This window comes from Thermobia domestica, chromosome 1 (assembly GCF_964235325.1).
Source record: "Thermobia domestica chromosome 1, izTheDome1.hap1.1, whole genome shotgun sequence".
Classification (NCBI taxonomy): Eukaryota; Metazoa; Arthropoda; class Insecta; order Zygentoma; family Lepismatidae; genus Thermobia; species Thermobia domestica.
The window spans coordinates 213,540,401-213,565,720 of record NC_137454.1 but is presented as its reverse complement, the minus strand read 5'-3'; the positions used below and the strand labels follow the sequence as shown (position 1 = coordinate 213,565,720).

At 34.2% G+C, this 25,320-nt stretch overlaps 1 protein-coding gene across 2 annotated transcripts in view; it reads left to right on the top strand.

Moving 5' to 3' along the window:
• The first annotated feature begins 2,302 nt into the window (after positions 1-2,302).
• The window catches only part of LOC145693580 (uncharacterized), a 65,994-nt gene continuing 42,976 nt past the window's right edge, over positions 2,303-25,320 (top strand). The window contains exon 1 of one of the 2 annotated variants that reach the window (XM_081769702.1): positions 2,303-2,419. In XM_081769702.1, the coding sequence (XP_081625828.1) occupies positions 2,396-2,419 (24 nt within the window). In that variant the 5' untranslated portion in view covers positions 2,303-2,395. Of the gene's footprint in view, positions 2,420-23,153; positions 23,706-25,320 lie in introns of those variants that run through there. The other variant, XM_081769687.1, reaches the window with a different exon arrangement.

Here is a 25,320-nt window from a genome sequence, read left to right as displayed (position 1 = left end):
CAGTAACACCAAAACTAAGCGGAGCTGATAAGGGAAACTGGTGTTCCACACAATTTGTACGGATGTCAAGATAACAGGACTTCAGTTACGTATTATAGCAAAGGAATATTTACGTAGTTTAGTTATAAAGAAACGTAAAGGTTTGAATTAAAGAAAATCAAGAGGGTGAATAAGTAACCTGGGAAATTAGGTAGACAAAGAGGATGCTTCCTTTTTTCTTCTATGAATAGAATAAAAGGTTAGATTCACTGCAAGATTTTTGTGTGCATCATATCATATAAGATATACTATTCTGGAATTCTTGTCATTAAAACTGCAATCAGTATATTTCAGCTTCAACTTGTCTCAATGTTTCAAGGTCTTCTTTCAGGTAAAAACACACACAGATAAAACAGAATATTTCCATTAAAAAAAAAATGAAATCAGTTCAGTTGAAATGAGATTACAAATATTCAACGTGTGTTTGCAGGAGCGTCATTTCAGATTTGCGTGAGGTGAAATCCTCCACCCCCGAGTTTCACGTTTTTTCCTAGTATATTAGTAGACAATCGATTAAAATATATTTAGTTCTCAAACTCAGGGGGGCCATTACCCCTCCTGCTTCATCCTAAATACTCCACTGCCTATTTACTATATGAATTGAAAAAGTGAAGAGTGGATTATCATCTATGATTGTATCACCATGATCGTATGATTGATAGTTGGCTTATTAATGAAGACTTATCAAGATGTGAAATACGAGAAGGAAGACAATTAAGGAAAACAAGAAAGACAAAGATTTTTTTCCCCCTGAGAAGGAGAGAAAACCCGTTTAAAGAAATCAGTAGGATCTCATGGTGTTGGATGAAAAACTGCACCAAAGAAGACGAAGAAAATCCAGTTAGAATATATATAAATAAGCAAGTCTACAATCAGTGGCATGTGCAAAGAAGCAGGAGCGGAGTTTGGGGGTGGCCAATGGAGCTATCGCCCCAGGCCCGCGTTCACGGGGACCCCGCGTTCTGAGCATGGTTCATCCAGGAAGTAGATATAAAAGCATATCGCGATTTTTACCAATACTATGATCCCGCGGGGTCATTATTGGAACTAGGTCCCGCGCGCACCTAATGCCGCCTCTGCAAAGAGGAAGTTTCCGGATTTAAACCTTTCCTCTTCCTCAGTGGCGGACCTAGAAGATAGCAATTAGGAGGCGCAAGCAGAATCCAGACTATAATAGGTATATCATGAGTTTGCTATAAGCCTTCAAAAATATATAAATAATAGCTTAAATTATTTTTGTCACTCAAAAAACTGGGGGGCTAGGTCCCCAACCCCGGGCTAGATTCACCGCTGCTCTTTCTCCTTAAACAAAACATTGTTAAAAATAAACATTTACCAGATTGAGATACTGTACAAAAATTATGAAATGATATGAAATTCAGAACTTGACACCTCCTTGCTAAAATTCTGCAAATTCTATTAGCAACAATTATCAACATCGGCCGAAATCAGAGACGGTTTATATAGCATAAAAATCATGGGGTATTTCTTCTGAAATTCCATCCAAATATATGTTCCAAATATACGAGTATAAAATGACCTTCCGGCTATTTCTATGACAGACGAAAGTAATTTCCATTTCTCTACATCATCACCAACAACATACAATATCCTATATACTATATTTATTCAACATTTTTTGTTTGTTTGTTTTTGATTGTTTCTCGACTCCATATAGTGTGTAGCCTATTATTCACACTTTGTAATAACTTGGAGAATAACTTTCACCGCTTCCAGTTGCTGGAAGTGTGAACCAACGTACAAAATCTTCTAAAAAGCAAGGTAATTGGGTTCTTTTATATAAAACATCCTGTAATTTCAACCGGAGATGTCTCTAGTTGCACGAATCATTTCCGGTAAGAGGATTCTCATCATGATTATATAGGCGTGTGCATGTTTTTGCGTTGTCCTTCTTCTTCTTTTTTAAAAAAAAAAAAAAAAACTTGCGAAAAATAGAATCTAAGAGGTGAAGAATACATGTACGAAAACAAAAACATCACCATTGAAAAGAAAAGACAAAATCGGTATACGAACGAAACGGATGGAAGAAGTACATGCAAAACAGGAGAGGAGGGGGGTAATAATAAATTGACAACAATAGAAAGAAAGATAAGTAATATGTGAGTGTGGTGCTTCCAATGTTGAGCAGAGGGGCGGGAGATAGTGTAGCCTCCTGACCAAGGAAAACCAAGAGAAAGGCATTAGGCGGGTTTTGTCAAGCTTTCTGACTACCTATATATAAGAAGTTAAGAGGAGAAAGTAAAGACAACTTGTTTCAGTTACATTTTTCCAACCAGTGATCGATCCTCTTTTCAAAAGTGCTGTGTGGCGTTCAGCGTCGACTGGCACAAGCAAAATGGGATCCCTGTCGCTGATTTGGGTAAGAGAATCAACTATTATATAATCTGTACATTTAGGGTATAGCTTCTAGTCGCATAAAACGAAACCTCTCGTTAATGCTGTATGGATGAAATTCTTTTGACACAATCAAATTCTGAAATGAACAAAATGGTATGGAAAGGTTATACACTAGTTCTCTGAAAATACAAATTACGCACTTTGCATTTTAGTGATTAACATAGGCAGAATAGGGGACACAGAATTTCACTAGGGGTGGTTCAAGCTGCTAAGTTCAGGATTCGCGCGATTCTTGTATACTCTGAGAAAAGAAACGTGTGTGGTGTACGTAAAAACGTAGGTTGCATGTGTAAAACCTGTAGTTTTTGGACTTAACGTACAGAAAACGTGTAAGTGAAAAATATATTTTATACGTACTTTCCGTATAAGTGTTCCGAATAAATGTACTTTCCGTACGAACGAAACAACTGCATATAGGCAGTCAGGATCTAACATAGAGCTGGACGTATGTAACATATAGTTGACGTATGTAACCTATGTAAATGTATGTAATATACGGGAGACTGTTAGATGTCATACGTCCTGCAAGGGCATGATGTAACATCTAAGCGGGAAAAGTATGTAGCATATGGATAACGTATTTCCATACTGATTTCCGTAGTAAACATAAGGACTCCGTATATTTGTACAATATAGTGCTGTCCGGATAACGGATTTTTTCACTGTATATATCTTAATATTGTAAATGTTTATTTTTTCATAAAATTTTGTTGAAGAGGGAATTAAAACACGGATTCCGCTTGGTGTACGCCACTACACTCAAGGATACAAAAATCATTTAGGAAAAATAAATAAATAAATCATTCATTGTTTACAAAATGCAATTAATTAATTAAAGCAACTCATAGTTCAGTAATTTCTTATACCAGAGATATCTTAGCGCTATTTATGATGATATAAGTGTTACACTGAAATTTATGTAACGATTATATTTGTTTAAATAACATTTTATAAGTTAAAAAAAGAAAAGAAACTATAAGCTTAAAATGGACATTGTTATGTCATTATAAAAAAAAATGAGAGGAACAGAGACTATAAACAATAAGTTGAAATGGAAGAAAAGGAAAAAATATAGTGAAAATGTATCCAATAATTTCAACTAAAATTTTGCTCCTTTTTCTTCTTTTCATTTTACTAAGAACAGAATCAAATTACTTTCTATTAAGCCCTACGGACTTGATTTGTTTATATATATTCCTATTATATAAGAGGAGAAACTTTTCCATGTCATTTTTGTCATTTCGGTTAGATAACAGAGATTTTTCTTTAAATGTAAAATATCATTTACAGTGGAAATATTACATTTGAGGAATTTCGGTCTTTAGTGCGTTAAGAGAAACTCCCATTTTTTTAAAAAAAAGAAAACGAAGTTTCTTTCTGTAATTTTCCTCTATTCAAATTTTGCATTTTATATCTATGAACGAGAGTTTGACTATGTCTTCGAAATGAAATGAAATCTTCCACTTTTACGTCCCACGGTTATGCCGGTTAGGCTAAAGGAGACGGTGATGATGAGTTATGAATGAAATGGTGGAATGAAGAAAGTGGGAGGAAACGGGAGAACCCCAAGAAAACCCACGCACACGGTGTTTGTCCACCACAAAGTTCACTTGGCGGAGGCTGGGATCGAACCCGAGACCCCAAGCACCAGAGGTGAACGCTCTACCACTGAGCCACCGCGGCCCCCGACTATGTCTTCGAGAATGTCCTTCCATTTGTACAGACAACTGTTTTCATTTACAAAACTTTAACTCCCATTCCCAGAAATTTAATACAAGAATTTGATATAGTAATTACTTGACAAGAAGTAGAGTACAAAATTTTTCCGAGAATAAGTATTAATTGAAAAAAAAAGTGAAAGTACTTAATTGAATGAATATATATAATGGACAGAGAGAGTACCAAGAGTACCAAACGAAGATGTTGTAAAACGGATAGCAAAGACGAAAACGTTTTTAGCCAGCATCCTTTGTACGAAGGCCAATTGGATTGGACACATCTTGTCCAATTGTCTTCTTCATACCGCCATAGAAGAAAAGATGCAAGGAAAGCGAGGAATAGGAAGAAGAAGAACAGAACTGATCGATGATTTGAAAAACAGAAGAAAATATTGAAAGTTAAAAGAGGAAGCTGAAGATAGAGAAACGTGGAAGAAACATTTTCAAACTCCAATTTTCACAAATCTCTGCAAACAAAAGTCCGATAATATGGAGGCACGGTGACTCAGTGGTAGAGTTCTTAGCTCTGGTGCGTGGGGTCTCTGGTTCAATACCCGGCTAAGTAAGTTTGTGCTGAAGAACGTCGTCCGTAGTTTTTCTCGGGGAACTTTCCTTTTTTCTTACTTTCTCATTCCACCAATTCTTCCATCATCACTCACTTGCCTTAAACAAGATTTTTTGTTCCAACGAGAGTTCAACCTTATTTTCTTTAATTTATGGGGGTTTTCAGTGTACTGTAGAATGAGATCTTCATATAGACCGAGTAAGGAACGACCGAATGAAGTAAAGTTATATGGGGTTGTCCACAATTAATAAATAGAAGAGGTTTCTAAGAATTGAAAGTACAGATTTATTCACAATTAGTGTTGCCGTAAGACGAGACGAGACGAGACTTCAAGCTGTCTCGTTTCGTCTCGTGCAAAGTATGTCTCGTCTCGAAAAGATATAATAGTCTCGTCTCGTTTGTCTCGTTTTGTCTCGTAAACTGTTCATCCTGCGGCCCTATGTGTATTGTACTAATTTTAGCACTTCACACCAGTAATTTTCATACTTATGGGTCTTCTTATATCAGGAATTAAATCATACACTACTATAACGATCGGACACAAATTGCTTTTAGTTTCTTTAGATGTAACTGGACATGAATGTGGCATATGCAGAACAAATTGAATCAAGTACTGCTTCTCTAACACATGTTACCCATCCCAGCCGCCATATTGGATTGAACTTTTTTTCAAATGAATTCAACTTTTTTCAACGTTTTTAAATGGAAATAGGTGCAAGTGATACATCAAATTCATGTAAAAGTTTCTCTGAAATTCATTGGTGTAGTGAGTTTTAGCGTAGCTTGTGCCGTTTGCAAGGAATTGCATGTTAAATGTAAGACACTTCACGAATATTGAAGCAAATTGAAAGCTGTGCAGGGCCCTGAGTGTATATGTAATATTTTACGTGATATATCTTTGACAAAATATTCTCTGAACATACGTACATACAGACACACAGACGCCAATGCGAAAATGGTAGGTATTCATCCAAATCTGCTCATATCTGGATTTACATTAGGCATTTTGATCGCAATAGAATAGTATAACATGGAAGTAATAACAATCACACACAGAAATGTAATAAGATTATGACACCAATGTTGTAAAGAGTTTGTTTATACGTACAGTATTTTTCAGTAAGAAATTATTTTGATTTGTCAACATCAAACACATAAGTGAAACTGATATTATTCTGCAATGTCTATTCGCGAAGTACTTGGAGAGATTTAACATGCAGAAGCTACAGTAAAATTTACTGCACTAATGAATTTCCGAGAAAATTCTACATGAATTTTATGCATATATTCCACATATTTTCAATTGAAAAACCAAAAGTTGAATCCAATATGGCGGAACGAAGATGGAGGCTAGGGTGGGTAACATGTGTCAGAGAAGCAGTATTTGATCCAATTTGTGTTGCATATGATCACATTCATATCCAGTTACATCTAAAGAAACTAAAAACTATTTTATGTCCGAGTGTTATAGTAGTGTGTGATTGAATTCTGGATATATGAAGGTCCATAAATATGCAAATTACCGGCATCGGCCGCTAAAATTAGTACAGTATGCATTGGGCCGCGGAGAACTTTGCATAAAATTAATACAGTATACTTTGGGCCGCGGAGAACTTTGCATTTGAACCATTTTTACACGAATCCCGAGGGGACACTTTGCGAATGCACATTGTTAGTACTAAGCTCAAGCTAGGTTTATATCATGACACTTTGATTAAAAGGCGTATTCTAAAGGGGGTAGGGTGACTCAAAATTTATACCAAAAGTATCTTATGAATTTTTATCCTTACACTTTTATTGAAATGTCCTAAGGGGGAGGAGGGCTCAAACATTTTCCATAAAGAACCTATTTTGCCCTGTGAAGAACGGGCATAATTTATCAACTCCCAAATTTTTCATGTTAGGAAGATGAAACTCGGTACGTAAACTCATTTCTAAAAACAAGTTGACATACATATATCACTTACAATCTTTAAAAAAAAAAAAAAAAAAACTGTGTGAGTAATGTTAGATGAATTGAGTTCACTTAAATAGTGGCAGTGGTTGATTGGCTGATAATGACGGGTTTTATAGTGCCAGTAATTGGATAATCAGAAGAAGAGAAGTGTTAGTTTACTGTGAGAACATTATAACAATAATAAAAAGTTGTGAAGCGATTATGTTAGGAGTTCAGCGGTGACTTCATTAGTGACAACATCTCTTGGAGTGTTGTGGAGAAGAGAAAGTGAAAAGTGTTCATATTACATTTAATATATATATGCACATTTACTCATACTGGTAAACACATATACTTTCATTCACAACTATTCTTTTCATCTATATTTAATTTATTTTCACTTTTTTCAACTTTTATACCCGGATCAACTGAGTATCTGGCCCTCTTCGTCCCGCTGGACCTCCTCCCCGATTTTGACTTTGATATTTCCCTATTATGACAATTTTATACTTCTCCCGATTTTGCCATACTACACACTTATTTCACGATTATACTGAATTTAATTTTTTTTAAACTTATTTCTATTTTTAACAATATAAATCAGGCAATTCGACTCTCAAGTCGGCCAATAATTGCAAATGGCGGCGTCCGCCATTTATAAATTTTTTAAAATACAATTCTATATAAATAATTTACTTCTACCCAAATAATTCACCATTTCTACATTTGTAGCACATAAAACCTTAGCTGTTGATGCATCAAATGATTAAACACCATTAATGGTGATGAAGACAAGACAAGATTATGTTAAGAAATTACAGTTATTAAGATTAGGGAATCCGATGAAAGGAATAGTACTGTAGTTGAAACTTTCGTAATGTAATGATGTGCATGTGATTGTCCGCGTGGTTGTAATACGTAAGAAGTAGTAGTTTAATAAATTAAACCATTGTTTAACTACCTTGAATTATCACTAAGTTAACTTCATAATTACCACTATCGCTATTCTAACCTACTAACCTTCGTTATTAAGATTATTACAGATAAGGTACTCCTAACTGGAGGAGAAGGGGTAAAATGTAAAACTAATCGAAGACGACCTATATTAGTTTCGCTATAGTTTTTGGAGTTGCTGAGATAAATAATGACACTCTGGATGCCGTCTGAGATCACTCCCATCGGTATGGAGTAAGAGTGAGAAGGAGTGAAAAATAAAATGTCCAATATGATCGAAATTAGTAAGGAATCCATAGTTTTCGGGAACCCTAGGCTGATTAGTTACAGTCGCTATGGCAATTAAGCCCACGTTTAATCAAGAACCTCCATGCCAGCTGGCCCGAGAATTGAGAGTGGCAACGTTGAAGACATTGTTCATGGATATTTATTTTAGTCAATTCTTCATGTTTGACTGCGAATAGTGCTGTAAGCGTTTCTTGTCATTATTTTTTTTAGTCAGTCTTTATTTCCAAAATATTGTGCAAAAACAACGCTAGACGACAAAGGAAGAGACATTTAAATTGATCTGAAAAATAAAACAGTAAAATCCCTTTTCATTTCAAGAAAAAGAGAAAATATTTTATCATATAAATCAATGGTCTGTAAAACAAAGATGGCTCAGGTTACCCAATACTTAAGCTTCAAAGAAACCGTACACAATGTTTAAAAGAAAATCAGAAATTATTTACAAAAACAATTACTTTACAACATTTTTCTTTTTAAAAAATTGGAGATGACTTGAATCTCTTATCTGTCACCGATTTCAAACCTAGGAGTGCTAGGTCCAATTGAAATACATCGAATAAAACGCAATGAAGGTTTCTTGAAAATATGGTAATTTCTTTAAAAGTATTGTTTAACGCATCTTTCAGATAGTACTCTAAGTGATTTCCACTCAAGCATGGAAGTCTTTAATAAAGTACACACAATATTTCATAAAAATCGTGTAAGTTTGAGGAAAATTATCACTAGCTCACTTAATGCCGAGATCATTCTACGGAACGCCAAGGTCACTTTATATATATATATATATATTCACCAATGCATATATTTGTCGTATGAAACCATTGTTAACGTGTGTGAATATTGTCTAATATATACAGCTTAAGACGTTGGTTGGATTGCTTCCCTTTCAGCACAGAACCTATATGATATGAAACTACAGTTTAAAGTGAAATTCGAACCATCGCAGTGCATTCAAATTCTAGTGAACTTGCATCGGGAGTAGAATCCGAAACCCAATACATCAAAGACTCCGTGCGTGCTAGCCACAAGTTTTTTTTTTTTTTTTTTTTTTTTTTTTTTTTTTTTTTTTTTGTAGAAGTCTAGTATTAAATATTGAAAAATTCTTTCTTGTTTTGTCTTCATTCTCGAAAACATTTTCTCGTCTCTAAATTTTTCTCATTTTATTTTGTAAATTTACAAAATGTACAAAATTTAAGCCCTGATTTGTTTTCTTAGTTTCATCTCGAAGCTATCAAAATTCTTCCGTGTCACGGGATTGTCCACAAAGAGTGTGATATAACAACATTTAAACCACATTTATTGTTGGAATATATTGTGAAATGATTTGCGTATCTTTAAATGTTGGTAAATCCTCTTCATTGTATTCGTACAATCACTTTATCCTCTTCATTGTATTCGTATATACTATGCATTATGTAACACTAAAACTGTGTTAGAGAATTAAGATTTGGGTGACCTAATTTCTTATCTCCTTTCGAATTTAGCTATTAGTCCAGCTGGAAGGTGGAACTTCAGGCATGTGCTAACATTTTTGAGTTTCCGAATCATTTTTAGCTAAGTTTGGCCTTACGAGAGTTGGATTTTTATTTTTAGTTTAAGTTGAGGTGAATTCACTACTCTTACCTCAGGTTAATTTCAACCCCAAGCAATAGGTGTAATGCTTAAGTCTTGAAGAAAAGTCGGATATTTCTCTAGAAATCTACTGTCGCTCACATATTCTATAATGGGAGAGGTTCATACCTTTGTTCTTGACCAATTTCATCGTAAATAATGGGAATGATTGAGAGGGTTTGAAGAAAATATACATTACATCGTACTGCGTCCAAGTCAAACATTTTTCTTGCAAATGCGAGAAAATTTGACACTATGCATATATATATATATATATATATATATATATATATATATATATATATATATATATATATATATATATATATATATATATATATATATATACAAATTTTCACCTTTCGGTGTATTTTACACCCTAATTATGATGAATTCCAACTCTAAACAATACATTTCTTGATAAGACTCAAAAGAATAACACGCCAACTTCGAGCTCACCACGTATTTACGGTAAAAACATTAAAATCCGGATAAATTTTGCGGAAGTCCTCGTAGGGCAGACAGATGTAGACTTACAAATGCACGTTGAGTGGAATGATAAAATCTGCTTAAATAATAATAATAATAATAATAATAATAATAATAATAATAATAATAATAATAATAATAATAATAATAATAATAACACGTGAAAGTTCAAGTTGTCGATTTAAGAATGTTTTGTTTTTGATTGTGGCAACCTCTTTTTTAATTTCTGGTCTTGATGACATCACAGCCTCTTCTTTTAAAGTAAGATCATGAACTGGATGTACTTAATTAAACATGTTTAAGAAAGGCACTTTAAGTTAAAGAGATTTATGTCAATTGTAAACAGGTTTTGGGCCCCCTCTCTTTTCCTTACTTTTCACATAATGTTCACTTAGAACTTTCTAAGTTGAATATGAAACTGTTCAGGATGACTCTTCTTTTATTTCATAATAGAAAAAAGAAAAAACGGAAGTGCAGAAACTTGTTAAGAGAAGTTCCTATGTGTAGTGTTCTATACACAATGTTCTTTACAATATAATACAGAGAGAAAAGGAAACTAGGTACAAAGGAAATGCGAAATATATGCACTGGAAGTTAATTGGTGGGAGATTCGTACTGCATATTATATGACAGTTTACTCCTCCCACAAGTCAGTGCGTGTTATTTCTCTTCCACCTAGTGTTATGTGGAAATGCACAGATACACAAAACACAAAGGAGGTGTGTAGAAAGTGTGTAGTGCAATAAATACACAATTACACAAAAACTACATCATGGCGAAGCGTGATAAGTTGTCGGAAATCCTTTTTCACAAATTGACACGAGAAAATTTCTAAATACTTTGTAATACTAAGAATCCCATGTTATTTATGCTTCTATTCATGCATATTAAATGCAGGACCCGACATGTGCATTATACTGTATTTACACAACAAGAACAGAAGAAAATACGAGAAACAGGAAGGAATTGTAAGAACAGAGTTGTAAGACAACGAATATTGTAAGGAAACTTGACTTCATGATTCAATTACACTAAAACCAGTAAAATTGTCAGCTCTCTAAAGAATCCGACTTTTCAACGAATGTATGGCTTCAAATCCCGCAGTTAAAATATGCATTCCATTCCAACGGTTTTTCGATTCTCTAAAGTAGCATTTATCAAAACTATGATCCAAGAACCACAGGTGGTCCTGAAAGTCTGTTCTTATGGTTCTCTTGGATTTGAACATTAGTCGAAAACACACACACACAAATAAATAAATAAATAAATAAATAAATAATAAAAGATCAAGTGAATTGAATATCACATACTATAGTTCAGAATTTATTTTGCAAATAATAGAAAATTTAATAAGGTTAAAAGATTATAGAAATGAATAGCTTATATAGATATATTATTATAAAAATATTCTTGATAACTTTCAATTATTAAAATAACTATGTATTTTCTTCTATTAATCTGTCTATATATACGTAAAAATGAAAGTCACTATGTTTGTAACTTCATAACTCTTAAACCATACGACCGATCTCGATCAAATTTTCAACATGGACGCGGTTCAGGCTTGGGAGTAATATTATCATTTCACCTTGACGGTACAACGTAGGGAAGGAGGAGGGGGAGATATATAAAAATAAATAAAACTTAATAAGTCTTTAATCACGAGACTGATCTCGATCAAATTTACCACATAGATGAAATTCGGATGATTTTTTCATTTGGTGCAACTTAGGGGAGAGGATGGGAGAGACATTTAAAAATGATCGAAAATGAACGATATTAGTATCGAATCCATAGTTTTCGGAATCGCTGAGATGAACAAGGACACTTGCAATATCGTTTAAATCAAAATTAACCCCTCTTATTTCCAAAATGAAACGTATCCTCCCGTGGGAAGAACTTGTATTCTGCTAATACTAATATAAAGTTAAAAGATTTTTAATTAATAACTATTTTCCTACTGCTCGACACCGACTCTGTGTTAAATCGAAAATGACAGCCCTGTGTTAACTGGTTTAACGACAGACCCTTGGTATTATTGAAGTAACACTCTTGGGACCACTGACGTTAGTTCTTTAATTGAGTTGGATTAACATCATCAGTTTTCCTGTTCACTAAGCTAATTATAAAAGGGGAAATATCAGCCACCCTGAATGAGCTTTTCCTGGGTTTTCCTCTTTCGCACCAGGCAAATGCCGGGGTGGTACCTAACTTATAGGTCCCAGGCCGCTTCCTTCCTTCCCTTTCCCCGGATTGAGTGCTTGCCGAGAGACGTCATCCCTCAAATCATGAAGGGCTAAATGGCCTTAGATGCCGAAAGCCCACAAATCTTAAAACAAAAAGGAAAGAGAAATATGTCAGCCTCTGCATTACGCTATCCTGGAATGTTATACAAGCTTGCTTGAGATATTTATAATGTTCGTTGCAGAAAGTCAGAGGGTCCAATGAGATTTTACTTATAATAAAGTTAAACATCTCAGTGAGTCACGCTAATTTTTAAGAGAAACAATTACACTAATAGATGTCGCTAATTGCAAGTATTTTTTTTTGTATAACTAGTCCTTGCATAAAATATATTGTATGGAGTTTTGATCTGGTAGGTGGTTTGTGGACAATAATTATTAATATTAAAAAAAAAAGTGTTTTTTGAATGTTAAGTATGCAGTATATACGAGACAATTTGAGCTATCAGTTAGGAGTTGCAGTAAAGGAGTCTGCTTCTTTTCCCTTACAAATCTTTAGCTTTCAAAGCTTACTTTAATAGTTTTGTTTAATCGTAAGACCTTGATCTTAGAAGTAACTGTTTTTTCTTTAAAATTGTTAGCATGAAGGACAAATCATTTAATAGAGAAGAACCTTGACAGAGCATCTTCAAACTTGACAAAATGTCTGTCAGCCATGTCAATGCATGTGTCGGTCAAAGTCAAGGTCCAAATTATTATCTTATCAGATTTTATGGTATTTGTTTCTTACTAAATAGCATTATTATCTTAGTGACAGTAGCAATTATCTATACAAAGTATTATCTTATTCTTTTAGTTCTCTGTTATGAACAAGTATTGATATAAGAAAGTATTGACGAAATGAAGTATTTAGTCCGCTGTTATAAATAAGATATTGATGTAAGGTAATATTGACAAATGAAGTTTTTAGTCCTTTTTATGAATAAGATATTAATATAAAGAAATGTTGACGAAATGAAAACTTAGTTCTTTGTTATCAATAAGGTATTAACGTAAGGAAGTACTGACAAAATGAAGTTTTTAGCTCTTTCTTATGAATAAGACACTAATGTCATTGATGAATTTAAGTGTTTAGTCCTTTCTTATGAATTTAAGTGTTTAGTCCGTATTGACGCAGGCACGTAGCCAAGGGGTGGGTCCGGGGGGTCCGGACCCCCCCCCTTCGAGACCAGAAATAAAAAATTAAGGAAGGACGAAACAAAAAGAAACAAGAAATAGGAAGAATCAGCATTAAAAATAAAGATAAAATATAAAGATAAAAATAAATTTAAAAATAAAAAATAATTTTTCATCATCGCTTCCCTGTAGTATCAAATATGTTATTTCAGAAAATGTTTTCTACTGATCCTTTAACTTGTCATTTGGAACAGACAGTAGTGACGGAATAATAAAACAAAAAAGTTATGTGGAAAGCAAGACCTGTTAACATTTGATTCAACAGAGAAAGTAACGCAGATATAAAATATTTTACAAGACATTATTGGATACGTACTTTTTTTTTAATAGTTGAGTTCATAATGAAGGAAAATTGTTATATTTGGTTGAACAAAAGAAGGAACGTAGATATGGTAAATTTTTTAAAAATATTTTTATAAATATTCTTTCATTCGAGATTTCTTCATAGTTTGTTACTAAAATACTTACTAACATGCATGGACGCCGATCCTGGGGGGCCGAGGGCGCCCTGTCCCCCCAAAGCTCATGTGGGCCCTCTTGTATTTATGAATATACAATATATTGGCATAATTTGAATGCAATTTGTCTTAAAATTCTCATATATGCCTTCTGCATCTTAATGGACCCCCCCCTAAATTTACAGAGAAATCGGCGCCCTTGCTAACATGTCCTAATTTTAAAGTCTTAAGAAACCAATATATGTTGCTAGTAAAATAGTTTAAATTGATCAAGCCCCTGGTATGATAACCACAATATTTCATATCAAACTCTCCCCCCCCATTACGAAATCCAGACTAAACAAACCAATATATTTTACCAGTAAAATAGTTCAGAATAATCGAACTCTGGTGTGATAACCAAAGTATTTCATGTCTCGGACCCCCCCTATTACGAAATCCTGGCTACGTGCCTGATTGACGTAAAAAAATATTGACAAAATGAAGTTGTTAATTCTTTGTTAAAGATAAGGTTTTGATGTAAGGAAATATTGCCGAAATGAAGTTTTCAGTTGGAAGTTCCAAAGTTATACCCTGTAGGTTAAAGAATATAGATGTTAACTGCAAATGAGTGAATATGGAAAAGTTAGTGGAATATGATCAATCCACTCACGCAGTATATCACTGAAGAAGAACTTCTAGAAATTCGACGTGGAAAGAGGGGGGGGGAGAGGTTGAAGTTATTTTAAGTAAGAAGTTTATTTCTCGGAATCCTTTAAGGTCAGAGACATGAAATTTTAAATTAAGACCTTGTTTAACATAAATTAAACACATGTTTAAGTGTTATTTTAATATTTGACGTAGAAGGGAAGATAAGATGTGGGAAGGAAAAGGAGTGGAGGGCTGCAATTACTATAGTAAGGTGCTCATATCTCGAGATAGTAAGTTTAGAGACATGAAATTTTGTGTTTAGATTTTTTAATTTAAAATAATTAAATACATGGTTCATCGTTTTTTGATACTTGACTTAGAATGAAAGAAAGGAATAGGGATTATTCACTAAGACGTCCAGTTTACGAATTTCATGTGAGACCTCGAGTTCAGACGAATTCCATATGAAAGAAGTAAAACATATTACCCGCAATAGCGCAACGGGGTATTTGCTAGTCTGACATCTTATCGGGCAAAGACTTTGCTTATACAGCATATGGTGTATTCTACTTTTTTTTTCAAATCTAAACCACGATGATTTTAAATAGAGGATTAGATTGTACTCATTTATTCAAATATTCTTCTCGTTATTAGAGTTTTAACTACAATATGATTGTACTCCCTTGTAGTCAAGGGATGCCACAGATTCTTTCAGTATTGCTCCAGCACCAAGATGTAAATAGTTGATTGGATTGGAGTGTTTTGTCCCTTTCAGCACGGAGGCTATAAGACGCAGACCTACAGGTTAGCTTGGGATCCGATCCACACGAGCTTATACCATGAATCAATTGAACCCTGCGTATATTAGGGTTATTAATGGCAACGTAAACCGTTTTCTGTTCCGTTCGCGGGACCTAAATTAACGTTTTAGTTCGGCATACTTTGTAAAGAGAACCGAAATGCATTTCGACATATTGGTTCTGTTCACAAAACAAGTAATAATAATAATAATAATAATAATAATAATAATAATAATAATAATAATAATAATAATAATAATAATAATAATAATAATAATAATAATAATAATAATTTGATGTGTACTTTTTTAAAGAAGAGAGCCGAAATACATTTTGACCTATGATTTGCAAATGTATAAGATAAAAATCTTACACACTTCATTAACGAACTCGATCAAGACGATCGTTCTAGCTAGCTATTGCAAACAGCAGAATTTAAAAATTCACTTTCGTCTAAAAGTTTTAGTGTAAAAACAACGGACGGACGTAGTAATATTATAATCTTATAGGGCTCACTTAGCGTCATCCTAATAATTAAGAAGTACCGTACACGCTCTTAGCCAAAGATGCTATTGTAATTTGTTAGGTACAGAATGACTATTTTAGATCTTTTTGGACATACATTACAAACAAAAATCTTTGAGTTTAACGTCCCACGTTTAGGCCCTTTAGGATAAGGGAGTCGGATGATTAAGGCAACTGAGTGATAATGGAAGAATGAGAACATGGAAGGAAGCGAGAGTACCTCGAGAAAACCCACGGACATGATGTTGTCCACCACAAACTTATTTGACTGATCGAACCAGGGACCCCACCCCTACAACTAAGCTATCTTACACTCCTCATAAACAAGAGAAGTCAAAACTGGGTAGAGATGTAATTTTAAATTTAAAGGTTAGTTGAATGCAACTTCATATTGAGAAGTCAAATACCAATGTTTCTAAAGCGTAAAATTTTGGATAAATATGTTCTACTTCTTTTGACATATGAATCGCAAACCAGACTAAAAACATTCACCATCTGCAGCCGACACAACGAATTATGTTAGGTATCACGCGCAGAGATAGGAACATAATCATGTGGACCAAGAAGGTGACAGGAGTGACGAATATTATTATGAAAATAAAGACATTGAAGTAACGGCAAGCTGGACATATTGCAAGAAGAAATGATGATCAATGGACAAAAACAATTCTTGATTGGATACCAAGAGACAAAAAACGACTTAGGAAATGTTCTCATGCAATGTAGAGTGACGAAATCAAGAAGCATTTCACAGCAATCTGGAAAAGAATTTCCAACAATAGATCACTGTGCAGGAGAGTTACAGAGACTTTCATCCAGCAGCATAATGATTTATTATTATTATTATTATTATTATTATTATTATTATTATTATTATTATTATTATTATTATTATTATTATTATTATTATATTATTATTATTATTATTAAATGACATCTATTAATGTGTGATCTTACATTTCGGTCCTGCCCTTAACAATTGTCTTATTTTGTTTGAGTGTTCGGAATGAAAGCAGATTCTAACTCGCTTATTCCAACGTAAAATTCTGAGATCACTAAACCAGTAAATCAGAAATATGGTGAACAGTTCCTTTCTTCTGCAGAACTAAAAAGGTACATAGGAAACTGAAAATTATAAAACTAGAGTAAAAGTTCTAGTTTGTTTGAAATTTAAACTCCTGTTTCAGTTTTAAGGCTATATGGCACGTAGTACTTCAAAACACATGAGTTCCCATCGGGTATCGAACTCAAATCTTCAAAGGAAATGCATATGTTATCTATATATAGCCAAGAATAAGTGGAATGCAAGAATAGCTTGAGAATTAGCACTAGGAATGCCAATAGAAGACCTATGTAATTATAACTTCATTACTCGAATAGTTTCTTATACCTTGTACTTGCTATTCCTTCGATACAAGGAAATCCGGTTCGTTATAGCAGCAAGGAGATACTTTATAAAAGAATTCTTCAGGTAAGACATTTCAGATTCATGAATTACGAGGCTCTGTTATTGGACAAACGCCTGCATACACATTATAATCTGTGACTTATACATGTATTAAGAACCACGGAAGTGTCCCACAAAGCGGGTGGAGGCATAATGGCTCAGCGATAGAGCACTTACCTCATGTTGAAGAGATCTTCGGTTCGATTCCAGCTTGTACTATTTTATGATTAAAAACATGGTGTCTATGGGTTTTCTCGGGATTCTCCCGTTTCCGCTCACATTCTTATTGTATTACTTCTTTCACTTTCTTAATAACCTGTCTCTTTTAGTGCCATAATTGTGCGACGCTAAACTAATGAATTCGTTTAATTTCTTTTGCACCAAAGGGGGATTATGAAAGAAAAAGTTTAGAATATTAAATCGATAATAGTAAGACAAATATACATTAAGATCTTTGTGTGGAGTGTTGCTCTATGTGAATATAAAAACAGTCACATCGAAAGAAGAGAAAGGTAGAAGCATTCGAAATGTAGTGCTGAGGAAGAATGTTTCACTTCGCGTTTACGAAAGAAAAAGAACAATAATAAAAAGGATAATGTACAAATATTACTTAAGATAAATAAACTGATACATTTTAATCATAATAGAGAAAGGCATAGAGCAAAATGATTGGCTTTTTAATTCATCATTCAGAAGGCACTAATTTTTCAAGAACCGAGTAAAATGAAAGGAAGTAAAATTTATAAAGTCCTATGTTTATGCTCCTTAGGTTAAAGGAGACAGATGATAAATGAAAGTGAATGGTTATGGAATAACTTGTGGAATGAGAATGTAGAAAGAAAGGGGAGAAACCCGAGAAAACCCACAAACATGATGTTGTACACCATAAACTCACTTGCCCTGGGATCAAACCATGAAACTTTCGCTCCAGGACTGAGCTCTCTCTACTACTGAGTGACCATATTCTCCTCAAATGAATAAAAAGATGAAGAAAAAACCGAACAAATCAAAAACAAATAAAAAAAAGATCTTGACAATATCAAGCAAAGATGTTCCACCAATAGTTGATTCAACTAACACAGGATAAATAAGAAATTTACTTCTTGTGTGTTACCCACCAGTCTTTGGCTGAAAATAAAACCTACAAATCGCTTTCAATTTGAAATTATTGAAATTTTTGTTTCTCGTTTCTTGTCAATATCAGCTTCTTTAGAAGTTTCCACTGGTAACTCGTTTAGAATTATTTAGTAACAAACAAATGTTCGGCTGGGGCAAAGAAAAATGTTTTTTCCTCTTTGCTTGTTATTTTCCATAAGTAGAAGCTTTGCTTTGTTGTAATTAAATACACACTCATAATTTGTTGAGCAAAACTATATACTTCTTCCAGGCACGTAGCCAGGATTTCGTGAAGGGGGGGGGGTCCGTGACATGAAATACTGTGGTCATCTCAAAAGGGGCTCGATCACTCTGAACTATTTTACTGGAACATATATTCGTTCGTTTAGCCAGATTTCGTAACGGGGGGGGGGGGGGACATGACATGAAATTGTGAAGGCCCAGGAGCTCGTTCAATCTAAAGTACTTTACTATCAACATATAATGATTTGTTAGGACAATAAAATGAGGATATGTTGGCAAGTATTTTAATAACGAACTATGAAGAAATTTCAAGCAAAACAATAAAAAAAAAAAGTATTGAAAAAGATTTTGCAATATTTACGTCCTTCTCCTGTTTATTCAAATATAACAATTTTTCTTTCGTTATGACCTCAATTATTATAAAAAGTACATACTGAATACTGTCTAGTAAACTATCTTCTAATATAAATAAAATAAAGAGTTTGTTTGTGTGTTTGTCTGTCTGTCTGTCTGTGTGCGGCCTGGGGACCAGACGAATGGACCGAGAGTTACCAAATTTTGGTCAGGAGTGCCTTGGCCCAGGCCCCAGATCAAGATGAAGCGTTTTTTTCAAATTTCGAAACAGTGGAGTCTCAGGGGATCGTTTACCAGAACCGGCTTGGGAACCAGACAAATTGACTGAGAGTTACCAAATTTTAGTCACGAATACCTTGGTCCAGGCTCCAGACCAGAGTTAAACGTTTTTGTCAAAATTCGAACCAGGGGAGTCTCAGGGGGGCGTTTACCGGGACATGTAAAATAGTAGAAAATGACCGATATTTATTTACTTATTTATTTAACAATCATCAGATACAGCTCAGAGGCCATTTTACATTGAATATTCAACAACATTAACAATGGAAAGGATTTGGGAAGGTATCGGCCAGGGCGTGTTTAGTAGGTGCCATCCCGGCATTTGCCTGGTAGGACTGAGGGAAACCCTGGAAAACCTCAGTCAGGATGGTAAGCAGCGAGATTCGAAGCCACGACCTCCCGAATGCGAAGCCAACGCTCTACCACTTGAGCTATTTGTGTCGAATCAATATTTTCGCGGTCGCTGAAATCAACGGTGAAACTCCAGTCTCATTAACTTCCAAATTCACGCTATTCGGCTCCGGGCCGGGGGTCACCGGAGGGGGGTGAGGTACCAAGACATATAGAGTAATCCAAAATGACCGATATTAGTGTCAAATCCATAGTTTTCGCGGTCGCTGCAATCAATGGTGACACTTCCATTAGCGATGACTTGCAAGCATGCGGGCCGGGAGTCAGCGGGGGTGGATACCAAGACATATAAAAAATAGCCCAAAATGACCGATATTAGTATCAAAGCCATAGTTTTCGTGGTCGCTGAGATCAATGGTGATACTCTCACAGGCATTGACTTCTAAATACAGCCCCTTTGCGAAGCATGTATATATTCAACTAGTTTTACAATATATGCGTTCCTTTCTCTGTTGAATCAAATGCTAACAGAACTTTCTTTCAACATAATTTTCTTTTATTTTTCCGTCAACTACTGTCGGTTCCAAATGACAGGTTAAAGGAGCAACAGAAAATTGTCCTTGAAATAACATGTTTGATACTGCAAGGATGCGATGACGAAAAATTATGATTAAAAATGTCCACGCTGTTACACAACAGCACTTATGCTTTCGAAAGCTTGAAATCTCCCTGACTAGTAGCAGGAATTCTGAGAATTCCATAACTTTTCTTTAAATTTCAAATTCCCTGACTCTTTCAGAATACCCCGCTTACCTCGCCACCATATTGCAAGTAACACAAATCTCCTCATAAGAAAGAGTAAGCAAAAGCTTCCTGTAGTTTTCTTTTTAATTTTTAACGCTGATCCTTCTTTTTGTCATTTCATTTTATTTTATCCTTCATTATTTTTTTCATTTCTGGTCTCGAAGGGGGGTCCGGACTCCCTGGACCCCCCCTTGGCTACGTGCCTGCTTCTTCATTAAAGATTCAACACGTGTTACAGTGTCACCAACAGAAAATTATATAAATGAATATGCTAACTAACGGGTGAGGAAGATATAACATTTGCTGTCATCTGTCTTTTCTAAATATCTGATGAAGAGGACGTTAGGTCCTTGAAAGTGTAACAAAAAACGTATAGGTATTAATATAATTCATTTTGTTCTGGTCAGAACTGTGTTTTAAATATAATTGTGATTATCCAGAACCATGGAGTTTGTTTATTATATATATATAAACATATAAACACTATTACACCTAAATATGCACACATACATATAGATACATATATAACGTGTACATCAATCAACCAATATATATATATATATATATATAAATTATTTACTTAATTGTTTAAGTTAATTAATTGTTAGTTTTAATTAGTTAGTTAAGGTCGTCATTTTGTGTAATTAGCAACAATAGAAAACATCTGTATAGGCAGATGTTTTCTATACTTGAAATACTGTAAGTATACTTGAAAGGGATTTGCTGCTGCCAGGAGCCAATCAGAAGAAAGATCTCTCAGCTGGTGCATGTATATACGATTGTACAGTTATCCTGTATCACATAGTGTCTGATGAAGCCAAAGAGTTAGTTGGTGAAACTGTAACACGTGTTGAATTTTTAATGAAAAAAAATATATAGTTTTGCTCCGCAAATAATTAGTGTGTATTTAATTCTTTGCTTGATTCAGCATGTCAAAATAAGTGCTCACAAGTTATCGCAACTTGACCGCAATTGTTTGGTATAAAAATGAATTTAAAACTGGACCTCTATAAGGCATTCCTCTTCTGGCAAAATCTTAGAAATTTGCTGAGATTGACATATATAACTCAATCCCTAATTAAAGTAGATATGTGATCTTTCCTCTGGTACAACTTTAGTTTGAATACTCCTCAAATTGGGGATATAACTGAAGGAACTTTTGAAAAATTATTCAACAAAGATCTTCGTATTCTGATTTTCTGATCTTATCATTTCGCAACATTGCCTCAGAAAAAAAAAAAAATTAGGCATGCTTAATTATGTTTCAAAGATACTGTACGAATGTTCTGTGCATTCCTTCAATAGTGCTTGAGAAAAAATACAATATGTTCTCATTTGTAATTAAAAAGTCGGACATTAAATTTAGCAAAGTGGAATATAATGTTCATTTATATACGTTCTAATAGAATGTAAATACAATCTCTTGTTTGAATTGCAGTAAAGTGAGCTTTCTTTTAATATATGCTTAGACCTAATGTACGAAAGAGAAGTAACAGGGATATATATAAAAATCCTTCAAAAAATTCCCGCGTCCATAATTCATTCTATTATTACATGACAACCATGTCTCTGTGATATGTAAAACAACTATTGCATATCCTTGTCGCGAAGATATCCTGTAAGTTTTGTGTTGATAACTGCAACCGTAACTAGAAAAAAATTCGAATGTTTGCACTACATTACCTATATTTGTGCAAATTGCCCGGGTAGAGTAGAGGAGACTGTGGCTTGAAATTACTTTTTGTTTTGTATATATAATATAAAATGTAACATTTATGCTGTTGATACGACACATTTAATAGACTTCTAATAGGACGATTGTATTAAAAAGAACTTAAGCTAATAAAATCAGGAAACAAATACATTCGTAGGGATTTTTTAAAAAAATCCCTTCGTTATTTCCCTGTTCTTTGGGAGTATTCAAACTAGAGTTATAACAAAGTAAAGGCCATTTAATTCCAATTCAAATTGGATATAACTCATATAAGTGTAAGTAAAACCGTATGATTTTGCCTCAAGGGGAAACTGGCAAATTTTAAATTCATTTTTCTATCAAACCGATGCGATGGCAATCGAGTTGCAGAAAATTGCATGAGAACTTATTTTGACACGCTTAATACAATCAAAGAAGAAAAAGAATAATATTTTTTTTGTCCCTATCCGAACGTTTGCGTGTAAGTCATGTACTGTGATTACGATTTGTATGCATTACAATACATTGAAAAAATCTTGAAGAAGTCCATACATAACAAGTCACGCAGAACGACAGTTTTCAAATAAGTTCCCTTTTCTTTTGTTTTTTTCTTTAAAGTAAGAAAGAAACATTCCTGTAGTGTAAACTTTCTCTAACTTTCCCCGTTAATGTATAGTCCACTACGATGACCTCTCGGTGCATGACACTGTCTATGTGTGCTCTAAAGAAAGAGAAAAATTAAAAAAATAAAGGACATTACGTCATCAGTTGAAATACCGTGCAAATTATGTGACCACGAAGTTAAAAAAGAAAAGAGGGAAAGAGAAAGAGGGAAGGAGGGAAGAAGGAATGAAAGCGTGTTAATTCATAACAGGTGTTATACTTCCTAAAAGGATGGAATGAAGTCTTAAATGCAATATCATACGTTTAAGCTTTTTACGCTAAAGGAAACGAATAATTTGTAATATGCCATTACAGTCTAATGAAATTATGTTTTTAATAGGAGGGTGCCCGAAATTTTTTGCACCGACTGTACTTGACGTTTAACAAAAAATTTCTGGCTGTTCATATAATTCGTAATTTTATTTGTTATTCTATTTCAAATTAACATGGAAAAACTGTAAAAAATTCATTGGGAATGATAGTTTTGGGAATCAATATCTTTATTTATATTTTAAATTAGTTATAAGTCTTGCATATGTATATGTAAATGGATTATTACAATTCTTACGGTGTCAGTGCTATCCGAAAATATAGATCCACTATTGGACGGAACTTTCCAGATCAAATAACCAATCTAAAATTCGACAGAATTTTCAGGACCACCCTTCACCTCTCTTTTAGATACCTAGGTCCTTCTAAAATCTAGTTTAATCCAGATTTTACCAAATTTTATTCGCTTCAAAGCCCCACCGCCAAAATGCTTAGTTTTGATTGGCTGATAAACCCACGCTATGATATTAGGGCGCAATTATTCCATTCCAAGCCGGAAAATCTTGCTGACAACAGCCAGATTTCGATCGTCGAGCTTAAAAGGTCGCAACGGAGTGAGAAAAACTGCAAACAAGGTAATATTTGGGAGTTTTTTAACCTAAAATCGTTGGAAGTCTTTAGGAGCCAAAAAACTATTAAATTTCATACTAAAACTGAACTGAAATAGGAAGTGCAACATTGCAACGCCATGTTGAGCAGATATTGTTAGTTATGGACAGGCTTTGTAAAGTGCATCAGTTTGCGAGTTTTCTTAGGAATCTATAAACAGTTTCGGAGGAGTGGTGTTTTCTCCCTTAAAATATTCTTATCCTTAAAATTATTCCTTTTCTAGTTACGTAAGGCCTGCCTCACTACCGTTTGTGTTCGTGTATGTAGTGGATGTGATTTCTTTTTGTATTTATCTATTAGTAACATGGCGGTATTTAATTTTGTGGTAGTCAGTCCAGTAATCACAATGCACGTGTAAATTTCAGTAAGGGCTCCTATCTGACTCCCAAATTGGGAGTCCGGCTTCCAGCGGGATGAGTTGAACATGTAGTTTGTTCCGGGTTCCTGCCCCTTCAGGGCAGGGGTCCTATTGTTAGCTAATACTCCGATATGTCCCCTCAGGGCATCGATTAAACAGGTTGATTTCAAGAATGTGATTTAGTAATTAAAGGGCCAGTTGGCCCTGTTCATTTCTTTTCCTTTCGTTACCTTTCATAGAGCCGATTTAACATGGTAAAATCTGAATTATTTTTGTGTATATTTATTAGTATAACATGTATTAATGTAGTGTGTAGTATGAATGTGGCATGATGTGTCTTGTAGTTCGAGTAGTATGTGTATATTTGTAATGTAGTATCAGTGATAGTGATAATTAAGTGATGAAAGAGTGTGTTGGACAGTGTAGTATTTACTATGCGATAAATTTTTATTACTCCGTCATTAAGTGAACGTAATATAGTATAATAATTCCGTGTACAAGGTCACATTCAGTTGTTCAAGGGTTCATTATATCGTCGCTAGCCCTAGTGTCAAAAGTCAGTACTAACCGCCATTCTTCTGTCGAGGTGCTTAGTGATTTAGTTTTCGTGAAATTGACCTTTCTTTTCAAAATAAAACCTGGAAGGTATAATTCACAGCCTATATGGATGTACAGTTAGGTCAAGTGACCCAAAATTAATATATTCTAAAAAATTTCAACATTCTGCCTAGTCTAGAAATCTAAATATTTAAATAAATAAACAATACGTAAATTTTTAACAGAAGTCGGGCGATATGATGCTAGTTCTTCGCTTTGAAATTATATTAGATGTTCATTTTTCTTCGTGGCTGCAGAAGCTTATTGTTGCTGCAGAATTTCATAAACATTAAACATTATCGCAGATAATTCTAGTTTCAGTGAACATACATAGGATTTTTTTTCTTTCTTCTTAATAAAGCTACCAGGTATTACATAGTATTGTGTGTGGGATGAAAGAGTCTTGGGTTCGAGTGAGGTTGTCGTGCGGTGATCGGAGCGGGAAATGTTTGTAGTGATTATAGATTTTAAAGTATTATGATGAAATGTGTAAATAGGCTGGGCGTAGATAGAGGAAACAGGGTGTTTGTAGAATATAGCGTCGTGGCAAATGAATATTAATGTGAATATGAATATTAATAAGTATATGAATATTGTAGTAGATGAATATAGAATATAGGACACCC